Source organism: Kwoniella botswanensis, chromosome 1, assembly GCF_036426115.1.
Source record: "Kwoniella botswanensis chromosome 1, complete sequence".
Classification (NCBI taxonomy): Eukaryota; Fungi; Basidiomycota; class Tremellomycetes; order Tremellales; family Cryptococcaceae; genus Kwoniella; species Kwoniella botswanensis.
This window is the reverse complement of record NC_088599.1, coordinates 4,027,584-4,051,944: the sequence shown is the minus strand read 5'-3', so window position 1 is coordinate 4,051,944 and position 24,361 is coordinate 4,027,584. Positions and strand designations below refer to the sequence as shown.

Genomic DNA, 24,361 nt, shown 5'->3' with positions numbered 1-24,361 from the left:
AAAAGTCGATTTGCCATATATCATACGACATACATTACAATACAATCACATCGATCTCGATTTGATATTGATACTTAGAGGGGGTTTGGTTATACTGGTTCATGCAACATATTGATAGAGTCATTGATATCCTTTGTAAGAGAATTGCGGCGAGAAGCCAGTTGAATAGAGCACATGAGAATGTGGATTTACATGAAAGCGGAACATTGATCTGAGTGATCACTATAAGATAGCATTCACGCAGAGCACATCCACAGTCATCAAAAGTATGCATGTACTTTGATATGGACAATAAGCGTTATATCATCCATCAAGTGAAGAAAGGCGATTCACTTGGACATGCATCTATGATACCTAACAACTGTTTTCAACCCAACCGTCAAGTGATATCGTCTAATGCTGAACAGTATATTTGTTTTCTTTGGTCTTGATGATATTCTGTAAAGCTTCGACTTTTTCATCTTTAGTGGCGTTGTAAGCTATCTTAGCTTGGTTGAAAGCTATTTTGGTAAGATGCGATAGAACGATAATTACAATTAGTGAACCCGCAGATAATGTATGATAAATCATATATAGGTTTATGTGGTTTGCACGAATTGATGTACTTCACTCACGATTTTCAGGTGATTTTTGGAATTGTTTGAATAGGATATCACGCATTTGATTCAGACGTAATCCTTTGTGCTGTTCAGACGTGATGAAGGATATCAGCGTAAGTCTTCCGGTAAATCATGATTAGTACTCACCTCCTCTTTCAGTATCGGTAATTCACGTTCGTAGTATGCTTCGAAAGCAGCTTTGAAACGTCTCTGCGATCATAGGGTGAAATTGATTAGCTTGGTTCTTTCGACAGAGAAGCTTTCACTTACCTCTGGATGAGCATCAATCGAGATAGCGGCCTGAATGATATTCCATCAGTCAGTTACTCATCATGATCAATCACAATCGAATTGGAATCCCAGATCCTAAACGGTTTATAACTCACCTTAGATCCCAAAGCAGCTTTATCAGTCTTCTGATTGACCAGCTCCATAGCTTCCAACATCTCCTCCAATCCCTGCGCACTGAGTTCAGGTACTTCTTCCAATTCGCCAAATTCATTCTTGGCCCTTCGATGACCCATTGGATCATTCAGGCCATATCCTGCTACTCCACTTCCAGTCTTGACTAGTACATCGTTATTCTTCTTGGCCTTGGAGCCTGAAGCCTTGGGGGCCGATTTGGCTTTGGTGGGGAGGGAAGCTTCTTCGGCGGCCAGGAGAGCATCTTTCTCTGCTTTCTTACGGGCTAAACAAAAGATAAACATTCAGCAAACGAATTCGTTCATGACAAGCCCCTACATATGCTCCGTAAAAGTAGACACTCACCAGCCTCGGCAGCTTTGTTAGCTGCAGCATCAGCTTTCGAATTATTCTTAGCTATTCCAGATCAGCATCAATTCAGATATAAATCAGCTGTGTATCTATTTCATTGTGGACAAGACGGCTCACCTCCTGACTTCCAATCCTCAGCTTCCTTGGCTTCTTTAGCAGCTGCAGCAGCTTTCCCTTTCTTCTCCTAAGCATTACTCAATTTGATCAGCTATTAATCGTTTCAAGGCAGAATGAGCGATGAACCCACCTCGTTCTCCGCCTTCTTGGCTCGTCCGGACTCTTTCTTTGCGTTTCCTCCTTTTGGTGCCATGTTGATTGCTTGTATGAGGTTTGAGGTGATCGCGGTGATTCTAATCTTGCTGGATATGCAGATGAACAGAGGGAACAGGCCTTCATCTTCCTAAGCCATGACATCCTTTCGCTTGCTTTCGGTCGAAAGATTAGACCTGAATGACACGTGGCTCCACGCGACTATCTCCTTTGGAAATCAAAGCAGAGTGATGACGCTCGGTCCGATGTTTATCGTCATATCATCCACCCGGAGCATATCCACCAAACGAGTACGGGTATCATCCTTGCCAACATCAAAGTCATTGATATAACAACATCCTCTCATCCAAGCGCAATACTACAGCTCATCACGAGTGATTGTACAGAATCTGAAGAGAATAATATCTAACAATGTCCGCCCAGCTTGATCTCGACTCAATCTTGGAGTTCACTATCAACCTTGCTCTGGAGGTAAGTTTGCCTCAGTCTCAAAAGTGGAAAGTGGAATGAGACTTATACACGAGCTCCTCACTGCTACGAGTGACTTATATGGAGAGGCTTACAACCCTCGTGTCTATCTAGGCGGGTGAACTCATCAGATCAGGTCAGCAGAAGCGATTCGCATCTGAATCTGCGAATGAAGATGAGAAAGTCAATAGTGTAGATGTGAGTGATCAAGGCAAGAAATGTATTCCACAAGGACCTTCACCTAGAGCCTGACCAGGGGTCGAAAGTCTTACCTTTTGGCTGATTTCATGGCCCTGAATTGATTTTTATAGCTCGTCACTGAAGTGGATAAAGCCGTAGAGGAATTCATTACCAAGAAGATCAAGGAGACTTATCCCGATCATCAGTTGTGAGTTGAAGCCATAAATGATCATGGTACCCTCTGAATATCTTTAATCCAATCCTTGATCGAGGACGGAGGGAGAAGCTACATCTGAACAGGACATGATGTTGATTCATGACATGCTCTGACAGTATCGGTGAAGAAACGTTTAAAGGGCAGAAAATGACTGACGAGCCAACTTGGATAGGTAGGTACCACACCACATTGACATGACCGGGGTGTGCGGTGCTGATGTCATATTATAGTCGAGTGAGCTAACATACCGTCATCCACGTCGAGATTGAAAATTGCTAATTTGAGCTGTATAACCTATTCAAAGTCCTATTGATGGAACTACCAATTTCGTGAGCTTCTTGGTTATATCCAGTGTTTCCACTGAAGACCAAGCTCAACTATGAAAATGGTCAATGGGTGCTGATATAGTGAGATGACCAGATCCATGGCTTTCCAATGGTAGCTACCTCCATCGGACTCGCTGTTGGCGGTGTACCCGTGGTTGGAGTCATATATAACCCTTTCTTAGATCAACTTGTAAGTGTCTTTCTACTTCCGCTCTCACACTTTACGTGAGAGGTGCGTTAGACCTTCTCGATATAGACTGACAACTCCTTGCTGAATCCTGCAGTACTCCGCTGCTAAAGGTAAAGGAGCTTATCTGAACCGTAAGACCAAATTACCAATTACAGGAAAGGTAAAACCCCTACAATCCCTTGGTCACGCTTTGTAAGTGCTATAGTGACTTGCACTCCGACCCATCAGCTCCTTACCCCTTGAAGAATATCCCTTTATGAGGAGAATTTGAGCCTTTTGGAACAGACTGTTGCTTCTCGTTGGTAAGCTGACTCTGTCGGTCCATGCAGAATCGCAGTCGAATACGGATCCGCCCGATCAGCTCCTCAGCTCCCATCAAAAGTCAAAACCTTCCAAACACTCGCCGGATCGCCTGAGCTAGGTGGTAAGATGTGTCATTCACTTAGAAGTATGGGAAGTGCTGCTCTCAACATCGCGGCTGTTGCTAGTGGTGGATTAGATTTGTAAGTACATCACCTTTGAGCTGTCCTTAGATTTCCGGCTGATAGAGATGTTAATCTAATGCAGGTACTGGGAAGTTGGCGTAAGTGTCCTTGAACACCTGTGATTAACGAAAAACCTTCCGGATGTAAGCTGATTCGTTGAATGGTGTGGTATGATTATAGTGTTGGGCTTGGGATGTTTGCGTAAGTACATGGATCCCCTTTCATTATCAGCTCGTAGTGGTCTGAAGCAAAATTGCATGATAATACGAAGACCAACGCTGATATGACTCTTGATAGGCCGGTATATGTATACTTCGAGAAGCAGGTGGTGTAATGTTCGGTCCAAAGACATCTTCCTTGTCAGGTGAAATCAATGGTGATCTCCTCAGTGAGTGGTTTCTCCCATAAGCTGGTTTGGCGGTACACATGCTTAGCCACTTAATTTTAGCCGGAAGAAAATACTTATCTGTTAGAGGTATTGCTCCCACTGCAGTGAGTTGATTCATTATGCCATCTATGTCACTCTCACCTGGCTAATGCTGATGCATATACGTACAGACCGAATCCAGCTTGCAGGTCCAACAGAGATTTGCAAAGGAGTTTTATGATACTACGGATGACATCGAACCTTAGAATGGAGATATGACGGAAAGGGGTATATGGGGTACTGCTGAATATGCATATAGATAGTTGTAGAACAATACATTGTGGACTGCACAATAGTCGAGACAATTTGGACTGACACCTTACTATCCTACTTGTATATGCATGAGGAAATGCCAGCAAGAAGAGTAGAAGGAAACAGGATGAATCGCATGTATCGGACTTAAGGAGGACCCATCGGTTATAAGGCTGCTTGCATGTATTGCCACAAGTCAAAATATCCGATGAGGTGTCGGTGTTTTGTTTTTCGGTGAGCTGCCTCGTGAGCCATTCTGTAGAGGAGGAGTATGGTTATGTGCTCGAAAACCTTTAATGGTTCATCTTGAATTTCGATACTTGTTAGTCTCTTACTTTAGACATCAAGCATTAAAAATGGTAAGTCACATAGACATACACATATCACGGCGACAACGAGGAGGACAACGTCAGACGGAGCAACGATGGCATGGGAAGGAGGATATATCACTATTCGACTTGTATTGCTGGAGCTCAAGTCGGAGATGTGAACGAGGATATAGTAATGACTGTTTGCTGACTTGGTATGATGCTGCTTAGGGTCGAGGTCCTAAGAAGCATTTGAAACGATTGGCAGCACCATCCTCATGGATGCTCGACAAGTTGGGCGGGACCTACGTGAGTTATCTCGCCGATAACGAATTAAGGTAAACATTTATCTAATATTCGTTTGGTTGGCTGGTTAGGCTCCTCGCCCTTCTCCCGGTCCTCACAAGCTCCGAGAATCCCTCCCTCTCACCGTCTTCCTTAGAAACAGATTGAAGTACGCTTTGACCGGACGAGAAGTCACCGCTATCGTCAAGCAAAGACTCATCAAAGTCGACGGAAAAGTTAGAACCGATGAGACTTTCCCTGCTGGTTTCATGGGTGAGTTTGGGTCCAGTTTTACTTTCTGTCACATCACTCCCTTCTTACTTCTGTCGTGGGGTACATTAAACTGCGAGAGAAGCTTGAGTGAGGACGCTGTCAATGAGTCGGAGTTGTATGATGGAAACTGGAAACTGACTCGTGCTTTTGTATCCATTAGATGTCATCACCATTGAGAAATCAGGTGAACACTTCCGACTCTTATACGACATCAAAGGTCGATTCACCATCCACCGAATCACCCCTGAGGAAGCCACTTTCAAACTTTTGAAAGTGAAGAAGCACCAACTCGGTGCTAAAGGTGTACCTTACCTTGTCTCCCACGATGGACGAACCATCCGATACCCTGACCCAGCTATCAAAGTCAACGACACCGTCAAGTTCGACTTTGTGCAAAACAAAATTGTCGACCACATCAAGTTCGAACCTGGAAATGTAGTTATGGTTACCGGTGGACGAAACATGGGTCGATCAGGTGTTATCGTACACAAGGAGAGACATTTGGGTGGTTTCGATATCGTTCACGTTAAGGATGTTTTGGACCGAACTTTCGCTACCAGGTGAGTTTTTCATATCCCTTATCCTCACCACGACCGACCAACCATATACTGACGGATCTTTGTGTGTGTGTTACTACATAGACTCTCTAACATTTTCGTTATCGGTGAAGGTGCCAAGGCTCAAGTATCCTTACCTAAGGGTAAGGGTGTTAAGCTTTCCATCGCCGAGGAGAGAGATCAAAGAAGAAGACAACGAGCTCAAGATGCTTAAATATAAAACAAAAGCAATTGAGTTTGGTCGTTGGTCTAGGTTTAGATCCCGGGATGAAAGGGATAGTGGTATATATGCTTGTACTTTTGGACATGCAACCTTCTTTCATGACATTTTGACCCCGACGGCTTATGTTGAGCTTGAGATTGTAGACTGCATCATGGCACATGATTGGCATATCAGCAGCACGTTTGGCTCAGGAATCATGAAGTGCATACAGCAAACTTCGCAATCCTCTCACAACCAAACTCACATCGTGTAGCCTACGAAGTCTGCCGTGTGACACTGACTTATGCGTGTTCCTTTCGCTACCGCTATCTGCTATATCTTGTTGATACGATACCCTGGCAACTCCCAAAACACTTTGCAATTCGCTATATCTTTGGTCTGTACAGAAAAACTCAAGGGAAATGCCGTGTACACACTGCTGTTTGGGTTTACGGAAGGGTGAGGTTTACCGGCATATCAACAAACGGGAGATCCTAGATGGCAAAGAGGTCTGAATATTGAGAATGATGACTGTTTCAAGTGATGGTAGGCGATTTCAGGTTCATGGTGGTCTTCTGGCATCTCAAAGGTGAGCAAAAACAAAAGACGGTGTTGACAGATGCTTTCGTCCCACATACTATACTGGGCTCTGTCTGACTGTCACTCGGCTCATCCTTGCAGTTCGATATTCAATGATATGATAGCGACCGTATTTGAGGCGTATCCAGGTGCTCTTCCAGGCCAAAGTCAGAATGCAGACAACCCGGAGATTGAGGTAGAACTGCATGAAATCAATTTATGCGATGATGAGGTTGAACATTCCCGAAACGTATCCATATCCTCAGATCTCATATGAAGAACGATTGCTTCCTCCCGAGGTGGCTGACGGTTCTAATTTATATGTGGATGCGCAGAGGTTTTTGATCAAGTACGAAGCGTTCGCAGCTACCGATCTACTCGGTGAAAGATGGGTCAGCCTCAACGTGGCACCGAATATCAATGAGTTTCAGTACTTTCTCTGTGGGATTAAGATGGATGATGTGAGCTTAATGTCAGCTGTCATTAGAGCGGACATAAGGTAGGGTTATTCAGAGCAGCAGTCATGGGCATGAATCTCTGGAGAATTTGCAATCGGTTGACGTATCTCCCTCGGGAGTCGACCAAGAAGGTCAGACCAATGAGCCCAATTTGAAGAGCTTACTAGGGATTCGTGTGAAGAAGACGTACGAAGTATATGTATCACCTGCATATGAACCTTGTCATGGCATTCATTTCAACGAGCATTCATTGTCGATTCCGATTACCATATTGCAAAATAGCTCTTTTAGATATTGTCCTGGTTTTTCCTCTAGCACATCAGCTCAGAGAAAGCTGGTAGACATCAGATGAAATGCCCATCATTCGCAACTTGACAGGTACGCTCAAACCTCCACGAACCCTTCATCCGAGATATAATACCAAAACGGACTTTGCTGTTATATCTTACGATTCGGTCCAATTCAATGTCGACAAGGAGACGATCCTCAGACAAAGGTCAGTCCAGCTGGTTCATTTCCATTTTTGCTAGGACTATGTTTGATGTAACGTGAATCCTAGCCCGGTCATTCGACAAGTTGTTTTCGACGCTGAGGTCAACGGGCAAGCTAGCAAGGGGATCATGTTTATGATAAACAGAAATTCGTGTATCCTCGAACTATTCCTTGGACTGTGCGATGGTGGGACGCTGGAGACCCCAGGACCCCAATACGCCTGGAGGATTTGTGAAGATTATTCAAGTCTGGCCCTCCTCCTGAGGGAATTGAAAGCCTCGCAATTGTATTTCAAGCTCATACAGCAGGTTTATCAATGGATAGTAGACAAACAATCAGGTGCATGGTATTTCTTCTCTTTCGCTGACAAAGCGAATCTACCTTATATTGCCACTTGCGCTATTGCTCATGGCCAAGCTTTGATTTGGCCAGAAGAAGGTAGATTCCCAGAATTCACTGAAGATGGCGTAAGTCATTACTAGGACGCTGAAGAATCTACCATACCGTTCAAAGACTTACACAGGCGCCTTGACAGGAGATCACTCACAGTCCGTTTTGGGGCTCAATCGGATCAGTCAACATAATGGATCCTACCGCCATGGCCATACAGTCTTTTTCCTCTCTTTCAGACAAATACATGTACAGGCTATGCCGAGCTATGCGACCTTCCCCTCGCTTACTCTCGTTCGAAGCAAAGAACCTCAGAGATGTAACTTGCTGGAAATCGGTAGCTTCAGATTTCCAGGAGATCATGCGGAACTTCGAAAACAGTAGGTCGGATCTCCTGCAAAAGACCTCAACAAAAACTTAGTGAGTGATGCTGATGAGCAAATTTTCGGGCAGGTGACCGCATTGATAAAGGAGAAACGCGCCCAACAGAGTCTTATTCCCAAAAAAATCTTAAATCAAATTATCAATTCGACGATTCCGACTTGACGATCATCACAAGCGATGGGGTGAAACTTGATATACACCGAGATATCCTCAACCATACCAGGTCTGTCGAGGTCCATTCCAGCCACTGTCAGTCACGGAAACCAATCTGACCTCTAACGGTGATTTTGCATACTGTAGCTCGACATTCAAGGACGTACTGGCATTCCCTCAAGTTCAGTCCAAAAGTGCCACAGAGCTAGAGCTCACCGATACAGAGATTGAAACCTCCCGAACCGTCAAGCTGTTCCTTGCATTTTTATATAGCCCTATTGATATCAAGTCTCCAGCTCCTGAAAATGTCCGAGAATTCATTGATTTGATCCGATTTTGCCTCAAGTATGATGCGTCAGATGTGTTGGACAATCTTCGAACTTACCTCTACTTATGGAACAGTGTTGGGTCTGTTTCCTTTGCCGATGTGTTTCTTGCGGCTTCCTATATGGACGACCTACCTCTCATGGTCGCAGCTTTTAGTAATCCCAATAATATCTGGGGTGGTGGACGAGTACGAACTGTAAGTAATCCAAAATCTGCAGCTTAGTTTTCGTTCTCAGCTGACATACCTTTACACGAGCGCAGGATCATACAACCAGAAACACTTCCCTTGGAATGATTGAAGGTGCTCCAATGTTCGATCTGACTGCAGCTCCCTTCAAATGGTTGATACAAATTCCAATGGACATCCGATGGAGCCTCCTGAGAGGGACAAGGCGCAGCTTCTATAGGCCTCTGGATGATCGGAGGCGTTTGAGTCTAGGCACCGAGTTTGAAAATTGTGTCAAGCGAATCCGTCAGTAGTTTCCGACACGTTGTGACGCTGCCGACCACTGCTTACCTTATAAGATAGGTGCCTATCGCTCCGGCAGCTTCAAAAACAAGAATGGCTCCAAGGAGAAAAGTTGATGACTGCTCGAGATATTGAGGATCAGCAGAATAGCTTTTGAGGAATCACCACATAGCTGGCACTGGAAGCGTGATATGAAATTCTAAGAATGGTCGTACAGACGTGATTCTGACCATGATACGAAGAGCAACCCGTACTCATGCTGTTTGACCAGAACTTCGTATGCGACTCTACACACATCTGGTACATAAGGCTTTGGGTTGGGCTGTGAATCTCAGTCGCTGATTGCGAACCTCTCTGGGATCAGACAGAGGGGTTTGAACAGTTACATCAGCACATCATATTAATCGGCGTTGTCAGACTGTATTTCTCCTCAGCATCACTCATAAGCTGGTATCATGTCTGCAGAATCCAAAGTTCCTCTCGTGACTGGACGTTCTTTGCCTGAGGATGGCTTTATAGGAACCCACCGTGCCAACATAAGTAAGAAGAAAATGACGAGGATCGTATGCAACCAAGTACTGTGTCTTTAGGAACTGCACACTACTCAGAGATAGCCACTTTGAACCGCTTGTAATTCACGAATTTTCGCTTCAGGGTCAGAAATGCACTCAAGCGTTGCTACAAAGGTCTGACGGATCTATTACCCCATGCTCGAGCGATCCATGCATGTTTTACTTTATCAAGATTATGGCAGGCGCGAAAAACAACAGCTTTTTAACGGTCTGAAAATCTGAGGAGTGATCTCACAGCCACTCTGTGGTTGCTACTTGTGTAACTTGAAAAGCTGTTTAGATCTCTTCACAACCGGAGACTACCACGGTACGCTTTGAAATGTCTGGAACCATTACTTTCCAAAATAGGTATATTGCCTCGGTCATAGGATACCAACACGCATGTCATTCTTCTTTGGGCTGAGAGGGAAGGACTATTCACGAATAATCTACCTTAGCTGTTAGCATATGGTGGCGAGTGGCCGCTTGTAGACAACGCTCATACCTTTTGGGCAGCTCTAAATCGTAATGTGAGTTATTGATCACTATATGGCAATCATGATATATTTGCAAAATAGTATGTATATGTAAGATGCATTACGTTGTTGCTATTGCAAGTCAATGATACACGTCTCCGCTTCCAGCCAAATTACATTTTCCAGATCCTACATAGATCTCCCGATTCAATCACCAACGCACCCAAGTCACCATGATCCATTTCCATCATCCAACTTCCATCGTTCTCATACTGTGTCGTTCGTTGTTGACCTTTCTGTTCGGGTCCACCACCGATACACACGACCACCTGTCCAGGTTGGTCAGGTTTACAAGGCCGGAGGTATTCGGCAGGTATATCTTCGATTATACTCGAATCGTCAAGCGAGATACAGTGACACGATTCTCCGTTGATCTGATCGTAGCCGAATCTCTTACCGTCATGAGCACCTCTCTGGAAATGAAGTGGTGATCTACTGTTGGGTTTCGACGAGGATCCAACTTCCACTATGACATTTCTGAAATCAAGTGCCCAATCCCAAGGTATTCCCCCTGTTGCCACTTGAGGACCACCGCCTGCACCTCCACCATATGGTGTTGGAGCTCCGAAAGGCGTAGGTGCTCCGTAGGGCGTTGGACCACCTAGACCTGGCGTAGGAGCTGACAAGGCTGCACCGGGTGTAGGAGCAGCGTAAGTTGGTGGACCAGCGAATGGTGTGGGAGCGCCGTAAGGTGTAGGTGCAGAGTATGGGTTAGATGGCGCAGCAGGAGTAGGGGCGGAATGTACAGTTGGGGGTCCTCCATATGGTGTAGGCGCAGTGACAGGTCCATTATTGTACTACACATTGACGTGTCAGCTGATACATTTCAGCGTGCAACATGGAAGAAATGCGTGACTTACCCTTGATCCCCCAGCGTCCATACCAGACCCATACGTAGATCCAGCCGGAGCAGGTGTCCTGCCTCCCGAAGGTCCGGCACCGGCCCCATAAGGATTAGGTGTTTTACCACCCATACCAGCAGCTCCGGCACCCCAGGCAGGCGTTCTTCCACCATCCGCAAACCCAGGAGCGGGTGTCTTGCCACCGCTACCAGCCCATCCAGGAGTTTTACCTCCTGCACCTCCCCATCCTGGCGCTGGGGTTTTGCCACCAGCACCCCATCCAGGTGCGGGTGTTCGGCCTCCCGCACCAGCACCAGCAGCGTAGGGATTTGGTGTTTTGCCACCTCCGATACCCTGGAACGCTATGTCAGCTCTATGTATGGGATACGAAAGGGAAACCGGTATACTTACACCTGCAGCATATGGATTTGGTGTCTGACCGAATCTCGCAGCTGGAGTTCTTCCACCGAAATTTCCAGGAGTTTGCCCGCCCTAAACTTGCCATCAGCACGTAAAACGTTTGGTCTTTCATGTCTCGCTCACATTCATTGGAGCACCATTGTAAGGGTTAACATCATATCCACCAGCACCCACACCACGTCCGTACCCGCCAGGTCCACCACCAGCTTCGAGCGGGAAAGTTGCACCTGTCTTTTGGCTGATGTATATGTCGCCCGTTAGCTGATCTGACGCTACTCATCGAGAATGCAGACACTTACTCTTTTCTCTTCAGAGAAGTCAAAGCAATAGTCAAGGTTTTATTATTCGTCTTCAATTCCACTCTAGCATTATCACCTTGGATATCTCTGATCGTACCCAACAAACCTTTGCTTGTTCCTTTAGTTACCACGACAAGGGTATTGATCAATCTATTTCGATTGACATTGGTAGCGGGAGGAGGCATGAGCGATGCACCGCCATAAGGTAATTGCTGGTTCAATGCAGGATTGATCTTCCCTAAGTCGCTCACGGCAGATTTCGGTGTGACTGAGATTAATGATTGAGCTCGAGCAACGAATACACCATTGTTGTCGGTGAGATCTCGGTTGTGTAAGAACACGAAAAGCGATCGGAATATGTTTATCACTTCTCCTTGTCGATTCTGATGTGCATTGTTAGCTAAATGGTTGTAGGTATTCTCCACAGGTTGACTCACCTCTCCTTCAATTTCTTTCATGTTATCTCCCACTTTCATATCGTTTCCTTGAGAATCGGTAGCAACAGCCAATCGCTTGTTATCTCTTCTCAATGTCACTTGATCGGGTGTGACAGATCTAGCAGCACCATTCTGATCTAGTACACGCAGTAAGGCTCCCTCGATTTTTGTGACAACAGCAGCGGTGGTAGAACTAGATTGGATTGGTCAGCTAATTTGCATTCGACGTACTCGCGCAATTCTAGCTCACTCTAGCATGACCAGGTCATGCAGATCATACAGTCCACCAGTCTTGGTCGTGTTAGAAGTATCCGCCGCTTTTCTAATATCCTTCGAGAACACTTTGATCTACAACCGGAAATTAGCTTCCGGCGGATCTACCGTGTTCAATGGTGAACTTACCTCTTGTTCTCCTTGATCAGACATCAAAGTAACTACATCACCTTTGACTTCCACCACCATACCAGTTGCGTCTTGATTCTTGCCCGCCAACACTTTGACATGTTCACCAACATCGAATCTTTTCCTGACACTTCTAGACGGTACTTCGATGATTTGATCGTGCACTTCACCTCCTATAGCTTTTATCGATATGACGTCCGAAGTTACCGTTTCGACAACACCATATAATCCAGTTTGTTCACCTTCGTACACTTCAACTTGATCACCAGGCAACAGAACCGACACAGTAAGATTTTTGTTGGCATCTGCTATAGCGGATAAATCGAATTTAGCAGTAGATTGATCATCCCCTGAAAATCTCGATATCTCTTCTAAGGTTGGATTGACATTTTCACTTTCGATCACATTGATCTTGACGTCCTTGACACAGAAACCATCAATGTATTCGTCATTATCGAAGAAATAACTTCCCTGAGCACCTTGTCTCACACTCTGTCGACCATAGATTTTCCTGACATCGTCGTATGAGAATAATCTTGAAGGTGGTTTTATAGAAGAGGTGAATCCTTTTCCGTTGGCTGCTCTTTCTTTCCTCTTTTCCCTAGGGGTGAGATCGATCCTAGGTATGAACTTGATTCCGACTACTCCGCTTGTGATCTGATCCGTGTCTACCACCTGTGCTAAGTCACCCGTATGTTTACCCCTCTTCATCCGGATCCACATTCCTGGTGTCAAATTTACGTCCTTCTTCTTGATCTTGAGCAAAGGAGCCATCTCCTCAATGGGTACAAGCGATACACCTCTTGAGGGGAAGATACCGACGATACCGGCGATAGCAGCACTGACAGCGGCAGATTGTCGAGCTTCAAGGAAGATCATGCCCTGCAGTGAGTCTCGGAAGAATACTGAGATTACCTCAATGGGGTTGGCCGAATATTGCTGGGAAAAGACTTTTCGGAAGATAGAAGCACAAATTGCAGCTTCTCTACCAGTCTACATGAGGTGTCAGCTTAGCTTTTGACCTGGGCAGTAAGACAGAAGCTTACCTTGACATATACCCTCCATAAACTAGGATCATTCACACCGGGCATCAACAACCTCTGAGGTACAGCATCACTATCACCATTGTATCTCGCTGCGGCCGTTCGGGCATGTCTCTCTTTCAATCTCTGTACTATATCCTGCACATCTTCTTCCTCGTTTCTACCAATCGTTCGATCCAATCTTCGATGTTGATAATCACTCTGAGCAACTCCTTCTTCAGGTGCTTCGTCGATGAACTCGGCGACTATAAGTTCATCAAGTCAGACGATAATCACAGATCGATGGCCTTATCATTACTGACCATCTCCATAATCATTATCCTCATCTTCCTCTTCATCCTCATCATCTACCTCAGCTTCAACATCCAAGAACCTATATCTCTTTTGCTTTCTCCGACGCTACATTCAAGAAGCACAACGTATCAGCTTGATTGTCTCCAAGTCGAAACTCATCAACCAGCTGACCTTTCGACGCCTTTCACCTGCGATGTGTTGAAGCATGTCAGCTCGTCAATCTGAAGAAATGAACGGGGGTAGATTTACTGACCATCATTCTCTTCATCATCATCCTCGTCCTCCTCGTCATCTTCATCATCTTCATCCTCATCTAAATCATTTTCTACGTCCTCTTCAGCTTTCTCATCGTCTGCTTTTGCTACTTCATCGGTATCATCAACGTCCTGCACAGTGAGCTGTCAGCTGGGATTGCAGTTACTAGAAGGACAAACAAGCTGCACTCACATCTTCTTCTGCGCGTTTTCAATGGAACATCAGTTTATACAGCAGAAGTCAGTTGAAAGTCTTTGTATGTGAAGGGATGATGAATCCAGCGAAACTAACCGTCAGGATCTACTATTCTTGGCTATAGATACGATTTATCTCAGCCATTTATCCTGTCAGTTCAAAGACTGCGGAGAAGATTACTCACCCTCTTCTTCGTTACTGGTCTCTCATCTTCGGATTTCAGGTCAACAGGTGAAGACGGATCTTCAATATCTGACATGTTGGTTTGCCTTTTCCCCTGATTGTTGGTCCAGTCAGATGATACAGCTCTGTCCTTTCGATTGCCTTGCTGAAGGGGAGGGGTATATTGGATATGCAGAAATGACTGAGTATGAAGAGGGGTTTATATCTGTATCTGACTGAGTTGTAAGTGTCAGTCCAGTCCGGTTAAACATGGAGGGAGGAGGGGGGTGGCTACGGTGGTGAGTGTGAAATGGGATAAATTACAGTAAATCCATGTGGTGAATATTCCACAGCAAGTAGTACGCGTGTGACTTTGAACATTACCTGGACCCCGTAAGATTACCGACGGATCATTCAACCTGACCTCTCCCTCTCTCTCTTCAGCTGTACATTTACTCAGGCCTCAAAGATATAGAAGCAAATCCAAAAATGGCATCGAGAAGACAACCACACAACGAGAATCTCATCCACCCCGTCCGGAGGGCAGGCGGTGTTCTTCATACCTTGTCATCAGCAAATAAGATCAAATCAACTTCGTCCCATACAAAGGAGAACATCCTAACTTCCAAGTCGACTTCAACCTCTAGGAACATCTTGGATAAAGATGTAAGGGAGAGCAAGAAAACCCCAGGAACCGTCAAACTCAGAGAAACAGTCGATGATAAGAAGGGTAAGCTATCCTATCAGCGTCTTCTGGCAAATATATATAGCTCACATTTGGTCATATAATAGCTCTCCAATCAAGTGCAAGACCATCAGATCTCAAAGAACCCACTATCAAACCTTCCAGAACAGCGTTATCCTCGAAGCCTACCGGACTCCAACCATCCCACAATGGTATAAAGCCTAGGATAGCCTCGACACCCTCCTTGAAAACCAAGAAACCTTTTACTGTCACTCAAAATGTTACTCCCTCTCAAGTTAAAAGCGGTAAGCTCAAAAGTACATTGAACGTATACACTCCCGGAGCATCAACGTCAACAACAACCATCTCAAAGATCAAATCGAAATCGAGAGTGAAAGTTGAGGAGGGGAAGAAAGATGATGTCGATGAAGTCGAATATATGCCTCCAAGTGTGAAAGGTCAGTTGGTCAACTCCTTTCGTTGCATCAGTCAATAAGCTGATTGATGATATCTTGCCGCGGTGACTTATCAGAGAGGAGATATGAATCGCATCATGCGATTACAGATCCCCAGAATGATGAGTCTTTACAACCTCATCAACCGGCTTCAAACATGAACATGGATTTAGATCTGGATTTGAATCTAGACACCAGGATGAATGATTTATGTCCGGTCGAAATACGTAAGTCCTTATTAAGTCGAGAAATTCGCGCCAAGGGTAATCGAGTATTGACATATGATATACGGTATAGCTGAAAATAATGATCTATCTTTTGAATTTGAGTTACCTCTCAATCAAGATGATTTTCAACTGGATACCAATCATCCACAAAAAGATGAATTCCTACTTGATCTTTAAACAATCAATCCCGTAACTCAACAGCACCAGAAAGACAAGCCTCTTTTTGATTGCACTCTCAAATCCTCTCTTAAGTCTGTTCTTTGTAAACTTACACAACAGATCCAATTGTTATATATACAATCATTCCAAGATAGTCCTTTTGTCACATTCGTCGTCATCCTGTATCACAGTACCGTTTACTCTTTGTACATATCTCAATGACCACTTCTATCAATTTCACTTTCTTACCATATAATCTACATCAAACGCCCGACCTATTCTTGTTCCCTCACTATCGACAAAGGTCTGTTCATATCCTTGGATATTCCATCATGATCTTTACACCCTATTCCTATTCATACCAGTGCATCCGTAAATACATTTAATGACCCTTCCTGACGATCTTTAATGTTTCATGATATTTACGAGACCATTGTTCATGTCCAAATCATGTAATCTCTTGTAAACGTAAATGATACAATAGAATCAATGCATGTTCAATCACTGTATCTTCTTCTCACAAAATACTCTTCAAATCGAAAAAAAAAAATGAAAGACCAGAGAAAGCAAAAGCTCATTTTCTCTCTATGACATGATGGAAAAATAAAGATTAAACAAAGTACATAGATGTCTCATACATACCCCAATGGACTCAAAAATGAAAGTCACATCAAATCAGATCATAATTATTCAAGTGCGATAGGAAGTCAAAAGTTCAAATCACTTTTGATTGAATGCTCAACTAATACCACTTCATTTTCGTACCACTCCCACTCGTCCTTTATGGTCCCCACTCCTTCTGTCAAATCCATAAATAATTAGGATCGATCGTATCTCATTCAACCTTGGATATCGATGACTGTTGAAGATCGTTTCTTCCTGTGTTCAGATTCTCGACTTCACCTTGTTAATCTGGCATTCGAATCTGACCGTTAATATCTTTTTTGGCCGAGAGCCCTTCTCATACTGTATATCACCCCACCGACCCTATACTCCGAATCTACTGCCCAACATCATCTCCCAAATGAGTCAGCGCTATTCTCCTCTTCTTTTTCGGTTGTCCTTCCGCCTGTCCCTCCTGCTGTTGACTCATCTCATTACCACTTGTACTCGCAGATCTCTTCAATCCACTTTCTTCCACACCTACACCTACACCAAGTCCCAATCCCGTATTTGAACTTTCACTTCCCGTCATCGACAACGTTCTATTGCGTCCAAAAGAGAACGTATCCGCCTCATCCGATGGAGTAGGTAGAGAAACGCCCTCAAAGGAACTAGCACTGGCTACACTCGATGCGACGCCAGGTCCTGCACTGGGGTTGACAGTAGGTACGAAAACCGGTGCAGCGGGTATACTACTCGCTGTGGATCCCTCTCTTTCACTCCTACTGCCAAATACCGGAGCAGGTGAATGTCTGGCTACACTGACTGCCGGAGAGTGCGGTACAGGTGTGGGAGTGGCGTTGGCCGAACTGGTCTCCCTGTGGGAAATCGGGGTAGGCATAGTATGCGATAAAGTAGAGGAAGAAGAGTGAGATTGAGCGATAGCAGCCAATTGTCGATGATGTTGTTGGGTAGGGTGGACGGTACCTAATTCGTTGAGATCGAATACTACAACGGAGCAGTATCCATCCGAAGAGGAAAGTATGAGAGTTTGTCCATCCGGGGACCTGCGTATCACAGATCATCAGCTATTGAAGCAGGTGAAAGAAAAGAAATCCAAGCTCAACCGCACCAAGCAATATCGGTAAATCCAGCATAATGTAATCCCTTGAAAATGGCGATCGGCCTAGCTTGCTGCGTATCATACAACAATACTGAATCCTGACACGCTACAGCGTATAGCAACCTGTAAGGCAAAGCGAAGACACTCCCTAGTGGTTTGTCCTTCTCTTTCTCCCCTTGAGGTGCAGGTGGAGGAGGCATAGATAGAGACACGTTGATAGGGGATGGGTCACTCCTGTCCAAAGTGATATGTTTCGGTTCACCCGTATTAAACGAGGATGAAGACGAAGTACGTAGATCTAAAAAAATCGGCGAGAATCGGATAGCGACAGCAGCAGTTTTATGTCCTGGTAGATGAGCTACAGGTGATTTTGCCAAATTCGATCTTGAGTAAATGTACACAGTGGGTTTCCCATTATCAACATTCTTGGGTTTTGGTACAGAGGATGGACCGGCTGAAGTGGAAGTCGGCTCTCTGTCGAGTGTATCTTGAGATAGTGATCGCGTGGATAGCATTGGTGAACCCTTGAAAATCTGATCTTCGATTTGTCCAGCAGGGGTAAGGAGTAGACTACCATCAGGCGAGAACGTCAATCGACGGAAGAATCTTGTGACTCCCTCTTCACCATAGAGTCTTTGCATGATTGCAGATGTTGATGTGGGTGGTGCCCTGATAGCAGGTAAAGGTGGAATAGGTGATGGGGATCTACCTCGACCTGGGAACGCAGCTGCACTAAGTGATGGTGAGGCAGCAGCTTGTGAGCCCGAGAATGATGATCGTCTGGATCCAGGTCGGTTAGAGGTGAGTGGTGGGTTCATGGCCGCGGCTTGAGGCGTCGAAGGCACCGATGCGTTGGGCGTAGCTGGTGCACCTGAGACCGAAGTGTGACGAAGAGGTGTTTGTTCAGGATATTCAGAGGTTGTCGTGATCACTGATCCCGTTTCTGAAGTGGTAGATGCTCTTCTGGCAAGATTTGGTCGTGTGCTAGAGGGTATAGATGGCGTACGAGAATGACGAATCTCCATCCGCGTCGCTCGAGAAACGGGATGAACATCTGGGATGTTGTTCCGGATTGCGAACGTGTTGACGTGAACGGAACTGTGGGTATCATTAGCGCGAGTTCATAAAAAATACAGAAGAACTAGCTTACCGATCACTGCTTTGAGTAGCGATATACTCGTTCAACGGATCCCAAGATACACCCTGTACGTTGTGTGTATGCTCTCGCAGAGCAAACACACATTCACCTGCAATTGCATACTTATATCAGCTATGATTTTCTGGTCCGGTAATAGACAGCTCACCTGTAGCAGCTTTCCAAATAGTGGCGGTGTTATCAGTCGATCCAGCTATGAAGAATTCCCCATCCGGTGACCAAGACAGATCATATACGTGCTTTGTCGTCACTCTGCATCGGAGTGGAATTGTCAGCTTATTCATACCACACGTATCAGACTGGTAAGCTCACTGTAACATCTTCTGTAATCTCCAATGTTCTTTGTCCTGTACATCATCCGGGTTCTCACCGAAAGACACCACGGGTCTATCTGAAGGTACCCAAAGGATAACGTTTCCGTCTAAGGTGTATAATATGATATCTCGTCAGCACAAGGGCATAGGAAAAAGATGAGTGAGAAGTAAATAATCATCAAGCAGCGATTCGTGGGTGCAATGACGATGCAAGCAACGACTGGACTCACCATCACCGGCCGAAGCCAGCGTCTGACCATTCGGACTAAACCTCACCACATTGACCGCAGCAGTATGTTTCGACAGCGTAGTGAGGTATTCTACTCTTGGTGGATGGGGTGTGATCTCCTGTCCTGTCAATGCGGTATGTTGTAATGATGATATGGAAGGGATGTTAGGGTGGATCATCCATAGCTATATAGTGATCCCAATATCATCAGCTCATCATAGCATTCACACTCAACCTTACACTATAATATGAATTCGACGGTAAAGAAGCAGAGAGGAATTACTCAATACTCACTCGAACCTTCGAATCCCCACCAGCAGTAGCCAACCTATATTGCCTCACCGTTCCCACCGCTGCACCAGCACTCGTACTCGTGCTTGTACTAGCACTTTGTTCTTCATTCTCACTTTGACTTGTCGAAGCTGCTAACAACCTTTTAAGTTGGGTAGAAGGGAGAGGTTGGAAATCGCATGAATAGACAGCTTGGGTCTCGTGCCAGCTATATAAAGTATCGTCAGCTCAGTTCAGATCATTGTGTATAAGATAATGAGCCAGGAGGTGACTTACGATATTTCTAATACCTTGGGTCTCATCTTTGACTGATTATTTGTTATGTATTATGTGGATAGAGGTGATGATTGGGATGAATGGAATTGTTGGATATTTGTGTAGATTCACTGAACTGAGATTGATTGTTCTTCAAGCAATCTCGATCAAGTTCGGTGTATCGATGGACTGCCTTATTTCCTACTCGCCATACAAGTCGTCGTTGGTTGCATGTTATGAGCATCCAACTTGGATCTGTAAACCAGGAGAGTCCAACCAACCTTGGTACGATATGCTAATTACCAAACGTAAGGAGGATTGGGTTGATTCCAACGATTAGAATACAATTACCGAGTACCACCAGGTCCTTTCGAAGGGTTTAAAGAGGTGAAAGGATCGGACTGAACACCGAGGGAGGGTACTGTGTTTGTATGTGTGATCGAGTTGATTGAAAGAGGGTCTAGACTTTGTGACTGTGAGAGGGGTATGAGGTATGTTGAGGGAAGAGAGGGATCAACCCAATCAAAAGATGATAGATCAAGAATATACGAGGAAGGATAAGATTGTAAGTACACATATGAGATGTGATACGGGACCGAGATTGAGATTGAGATTGAGGGTGACTAGAGACTGGTGACTGGTGACTGGTACCAGCAGATGCACAGATCTGGACTCATACTGACACCAGGACATGACCGACGCGCTAACAGTGACACCGATCATAGCGATAACGTGGCATATTCACATTTCACTCGTGCTTCATCACATCGTGGACTGCTCCTTGTCACCATGGTTAAAGTATATGAATCTCTGAGCAAACAAATGCATTGTAGAGTGATAAGACCAACGACTGCTCATATAGTAACAACATGCAAAGTATACTGTTGACTGCAGCTGTATCGATGATGACAATCCCTCCAACCATATTCATCCCATTACAGCATGGTACTACGCCACATCCATCTGCCCTTCTCCCTCTCCCTCATCCTTCTTACTAACCTTCCTATCATCCTCTCTATCTACCAATCCACCTTCTCTAGATCGTTTTCCTTTGGTCGGTACGCCCGCATACTTATCTCTCATTCTCTCATACTTCATTCTCTGCTCTTTACTAACAGAAGGTTGTGTCTTCAATGAAGCTTTGACAAAGTGATCTTGAGTTACGATCACTTGTGCTTTCTTATTCTTCTTCTCTTCCATCTCCCTATCTCCCGACAAAGGATCATTCTCAGGATTAACCTCAAACGCTCCAAGCGATTCTAGTGTATTTCTTAAAGCGAGGGTAGAAGCTTCTCTAAGTAAATTCGAAACATCCGCTCCAGAGAATCCATCACATTTATCCGACAAGACAATATCCCTGATCCCATTCCATGCTTCAGGAGATATAGGAGTCTTATTCCGTGATGTATGAGTTCTGAGAATCTCGAACCGTTCTTCAGGACTTGGTAAATCGACGTAAAGTAATTTATCTAATCGACCTGGACGGACCATTGCTGGATCGATCATATCTGGACGATTGGTTGCTCCTATCACGTAGACTGCCTTTCGGGAGTCGAGTCCATCAAGTTCTGTTAAGAGGGTGTTGACTACTCGAGCGGATGATTCGGACTGATATAGTAAATACGGAGATCAGCTTTCGACGTCGATTTTCGGACTGAGATGTATACGATGCATCTCGCTTACCATAGAATCATCTCGTCTAGGTACTAAGGCATCCAACTCGTCAAAAAATATGACACAGGGTGAAGATGCTCTAGCACGCATGAATACTTGTCTGACCGCCTTTTCACTTTCACCGACATACTATTGTACAACCATACGGCGTATTAGCTTACTGTGCCATCCAATGTAATTCAGGTCTATAGCGTTCCCCTTTTCGCACACACTTCGAGGTGATTTCCCATCTGAACTACTTCTGTATTTCCTAGCCTCGCCCATCTCCTTCCCAGACCACGTTTCATTTCACTTCACATTTCGGAAACTCACTCACCTTGTTCAACAGCTCTGGACCTTTGACACTAATGAAATTCGCCCTACTCTCATTCGCGACCGCCTTGGCCAACAACGTCTTACCGCAACCAGGTGGTCCCCAAAGAAGCACACCGGAAGGAGCGTCAATCCCCACTACACTGAATAGTTCAGGATGTCGTATAGGCTGGACAATCGCCATATGCAATTCATCACGGATCGTCGTCAATGCACCGATATCGTTCCAGCTCACATCAGGGATGGTAGCGAATCCCTCTCGTTTCGAACTTGGTTGAACCACCTTGAGTGCTTTCTTGAAATCTTCTGAAGTCAAATGGAGTGATTGGAGTTCGGAGCTGGTTAGAGGTGATGGATGGGATATGAGGAATTTAGCGATGGCTGTCTCTTTCAGATCGGATGAAAGTGTCGAGAATGCTAATGAAGTGGATGTTGAGGTTGATGGAGCAAGAGTAGGAGTAGAAGTAGGAATAGCAATGGGGTTTATATCGTCTATTATCATATTTTCAACTCCATCCGATACGCTTGGCGGAGGTATGATACCCTGATCTCCATTTATCTCTGTTTCCTGAGTAAGTTCTGGTACTGGTACTGGATCTGGATTCGAGCTCATCTCTTCGAATATCCTCTTAACAGCTATCACACCTGCCTCTGTAGTCAATGCAGTGAGATCTGCACCAATATACCCAGGAGTAGATTTGGCTAATAGTCTAAAATCTACGTCGCCCGATAACCGAAGGTTCGAACACAGTACACGGAGGATCCTTTTGAATATTAAATAGCTTGTCAACTTCGCCGTCTTCCTTCAGTTGGTATTATGAGACACGAGGGAAATATATCACTCACTCCTCTCTGCCTTCTTGGCTTGGTACACCCATCTCGATCTCATGGTCGAATCTACCTGCTCTACGTAATGCGGGATCAAGAGAGTCTGGGCGGTTGGTAGCTCCTATTATGACGACTGGTTCTTCTGATGATGCGAGGTCTGTAAATCGAGGATGTCATATAGATCAGCCCTGAGTGACAGTATGATATACGAATGATGACTTCTGCTTATCGTCACAAGATTGAAACTGAATGACGAGAACATACCATCCATACAAGTCAACAATTGAGCGACGATCCTCCTTTCCATCTCTCTCTGAGCTGTCTCCCTCTTTGGCGTTATCGCATCTACCTCATCGAGGAATAATAGACAAGGTGCAATTTTCTAAACCCAAGGCCAAAAGTATAAATGAGATTTGCGCCTCTTCAGGACAAGAGAAGATGAAGGGGGAAGCTCACCTTTGCTTCATCAAATGTATCTCGAAGAGTCTTCTCCGATTCACCTGACATCCCTGAGACGATTGAGGGTGCGGAGACGTTTATGAAAGGGAGGCCTAGCTCCTGTGATAATCCATGAATCATCAGTCAAACAGCCTCGCGTTTAAGTTGATAATCACGAAAATTGTCATGATGAAGGAAGGTGTACACACTCCAGCTAGACACTTCACCAACTGAGTCTTCCCACCTCCCGGTACACCATGCAACAAAACACCTCTCGGACGAGGTACACCGGTATACTGATATATCTCAGGATGTAACAAGGGCAAAACGACAATTTCCATCAATTGAGTTATCTGAGCTTGCAATCCACCTAATAAAGATAATTTCAAGTCGGGTGGTGCATATTTAGCTGCTATTGATTCTGGATCCGGCTTGGGTCGTTTTCTCCTTACTACCGGTGTAGATGTCTTATCTTCATTTGCTTGTGCCTGTGAGGTAGAGGTTAAGTTGGAGGATTCGCCTTGGATTTGGGGTTGGGCAGAAGGTGATGGTGCGTTGGATGACGATCCTGAAGCTAGGGCGTTGGAAGAAGGGTTATTGTTGAGACCCAAAGATCGTTTGACCCTCTTCTTTGGTACGGTCGATGCATTTGAATTGGAGGAAGTGGACCATGCTGAGGTTATTGATGAGTTCAGAGATGGTATCCCGCTCATCTTGACGAAGTATGTCTAGGTCACGCTTCTCTGAGGGCTGTGATGTATAGCAGTATGATATCTATAGCTGACTAGAATTCATTCGTTGTCAACAAGCTCTTCTTCAGCTTTTCAACTTTTTGCAGCTCCTCCACCTCACTTGGGGGAGCCTAATTACGTAATATGTTGTATGAAAGCGGAATCAGATGGATCTTTTGACGCGTTGTGAATGGGGTCTATCCAGTCAACCGGGTTGATGTAATCGATCATCGATCATATGCACAGAGTAACGCGTATATCTTTGAGCAGATATAGAGATATAAAAAAACAAATCAAAGATCAAACCAGCAGTTTTCGCTTTCCTCCTTCCTTCCTCCCTCATCATATTATCTTTATATATCTTGTATCATTGATATCGA

General features: G+C 44.9%; 8 protein-coding genes across 8 annotated transcripts; 4 read left to right on the top strand and 4 right to left on the bottom strand.

Moving 5' to 3' along the window:
• Positions 1-393: 393 nt before the first annotated feature.
• Positions 394-1,683, bottom strand: L199_001533 (uncharacterized protein; the record flags this gene model as incomplete). The annotated part of the gene is made up of 8 exons (XM_064887286.1): positions 394-500; positions 615-684; positions 747-809; positions 870-899; positions 986-1,287; positions 1,368-1,418; positions 1,491-1,557; positions 1,621-1,683. 8 exons carry the CDS (start codon positions 1,681-1,683, stop codon positions 394-396), a joined length of 753 nt encoding a protein of 250 aa, XP_064743358.1.
• Positions 1,684-2,054: 371 nt separating this feature from the next.
• On the top strand, positions 2,055-4,142 carry L199_001532 (uncharacterized protein; the record flags this gene model as incomplete). Its single annotated transcript, XM_064887285.1, has 13 exons — positions 2,055-2,114; positions 2,226-2,309; positions 2,423-2,499; positions 2,625-2,684; positions 2,813-2,837; positions 2,929-3,024; positions 3,119-3,216; positions 3,354-3,527; positions 3,592-3,607; positions 3,690-3,710; positions 3,807-3,897; positions 3,958-4,001; positions 4,068-4,142. 13 exons carry the CDS (start codon positions 2,055-2,057, stop codon positions 4,140-4,142), a joined length of 921 nt encoding a protein of 306 aa, XP_064743357.1.
• Positions 4,143-4,484: 342 nt separating this feature from the next.
• L199_001531 (40S ribosomal protein S4-A) lies at positions 4,485-5,825 on the top strand (the record flags this gene model as incomplete). The annotated part of the gene is made up of 5 exons (XM_064887284.1): positions 4,485-4,547; positions 4,728-4,805; positions 4,874-5,054; positions 5,215-5,614; positions 5,696-5,825. The coding sequence occupies 5 exons, from the start codon at positions 4,485-4,487 to the stop codon at positions 5,823-5,825; spliced, it is 852 nt and encodes a 283-aa protein (XP_064743356.1).
• A 1,378-nt stretch (positions 5,826-7,203) lies between these two features.
• Positions 7,204-9,181, top strand: L199_001530 (uncharacterized protein; the record flags this gene model as incomplete). Its single annotated transcript, XM_064887283.1, has 7 exons — positions 7,204-7,346; positions 7,410-7,809; positions 7,878-8,112; positions 8,186-8,339; positions 8,417-8,792; positions 8,858-9,068; positions 9,126-9,181. The coding sequence occupies 7 exons, from the start codon at positions 7,204-7,206 to the stop codon at positions 9,179-9,181; spliced, it is 1,575 nt and encodes a 524-aa protein (XP_064743355.1).
• A 1,084-nt stretch (positions 9,182-10,265) lies between these two features.
• On the bottom strand, positions 10,266-14,598 carry L199_001529 (transcription elongation factor SPT5; the record flags this gene model as incomplete). The annotated part of the gene is made up of 15 exons (XM_064887282.1): positions 10,266-10,949; positions 11,013-11,348; positions 11,406-11,486; positions 11,538-11,652; positions 11,714-12,096; positions 12,151-12,343; positions 12,401-12,498; positions 12,553-13,545; positions 13,599-13,840; positions 13,898-13,994; positions 14,061-14,077; positions 14,143-14,275; positions 14,337-14,344; positions 14,436-14,457; positions 14,524-14,598. 15 exons carry the CDS (start codon positions 14,596-14,598, stop codon positions 10,266-10,268), a joined length of 3,477 nt encoding a protein of 1,158 aa, XP_064743354.1.
• Positions 14,599-14,990: 392 nt separating this feature from the next.
• Positions 14,991-16,045, top strand: L199_001528 (uncharacterized protein; the record flags this gene model as incomplete). Its single annotated transcript, XM_064887281.1, has 4 exons — positions 14,991-15,231; positions 15,294-15,644; positions 15,719-15,868; positions 15,939-16,045. The coding sequence occupies 4 exons, from the start codon at positions 14,991-14,993 to the stop codon at positions 16,043-16,045; spliced, it is 849 nt and encodes a 282-aa protein (XP_064743353.1).
• A 982-nt stretch (positions 16,046-17,027) lies between these two features.
• Positions 17,028-20,045, bottom strand: L199_001527 (uncharacterized protein; the record flags this gene model as incomplete). The annotated part of the gene is made up of 8 exons (XM_064887280.1): positions 17,028-17,697; positions 17,763-18,851; positions 18,904-19,000; positions 19,058-19,161; positions 19,222-19,330; positions 19,454-19,637; positions 19,747-19,951; positions 20,020-20,045. The coding sequence occupies 8 exons, from the start codon at positions 20,043-20,045 to the stop codon at positions 17,028-17,030; spliced, it is 2,484 nt and encodes an 827-aa protein (XP_064743352.1).
• Positions 20,046-20,946: 901 nt separating this feature from the next.
• L199_001526 (uncharacterized protein) lies at positions 20,947-23,963 on the bottom strand (the record flags this gene model as incomplete). Its single annotated transcript, XM_064887279.1, has 7 exons — positions 20,947-21,606; positions 21,682-21,801; positions 21,989-22,748; positions 22,831-22,969; positions 23,077-23,194; positions 23,269-23,370; positions 23,460-23,963. The coding sequence occupies 7 exons, from the start codon at positions 23,961-23,963 to the stop codon at positions 20,947-20,949; spliced, it is 2,403 nt and encodes an 800-aa protein (XP_064743351.1).
• Positions 23,964-24,361: the final 398 nt, after the last annotated feature.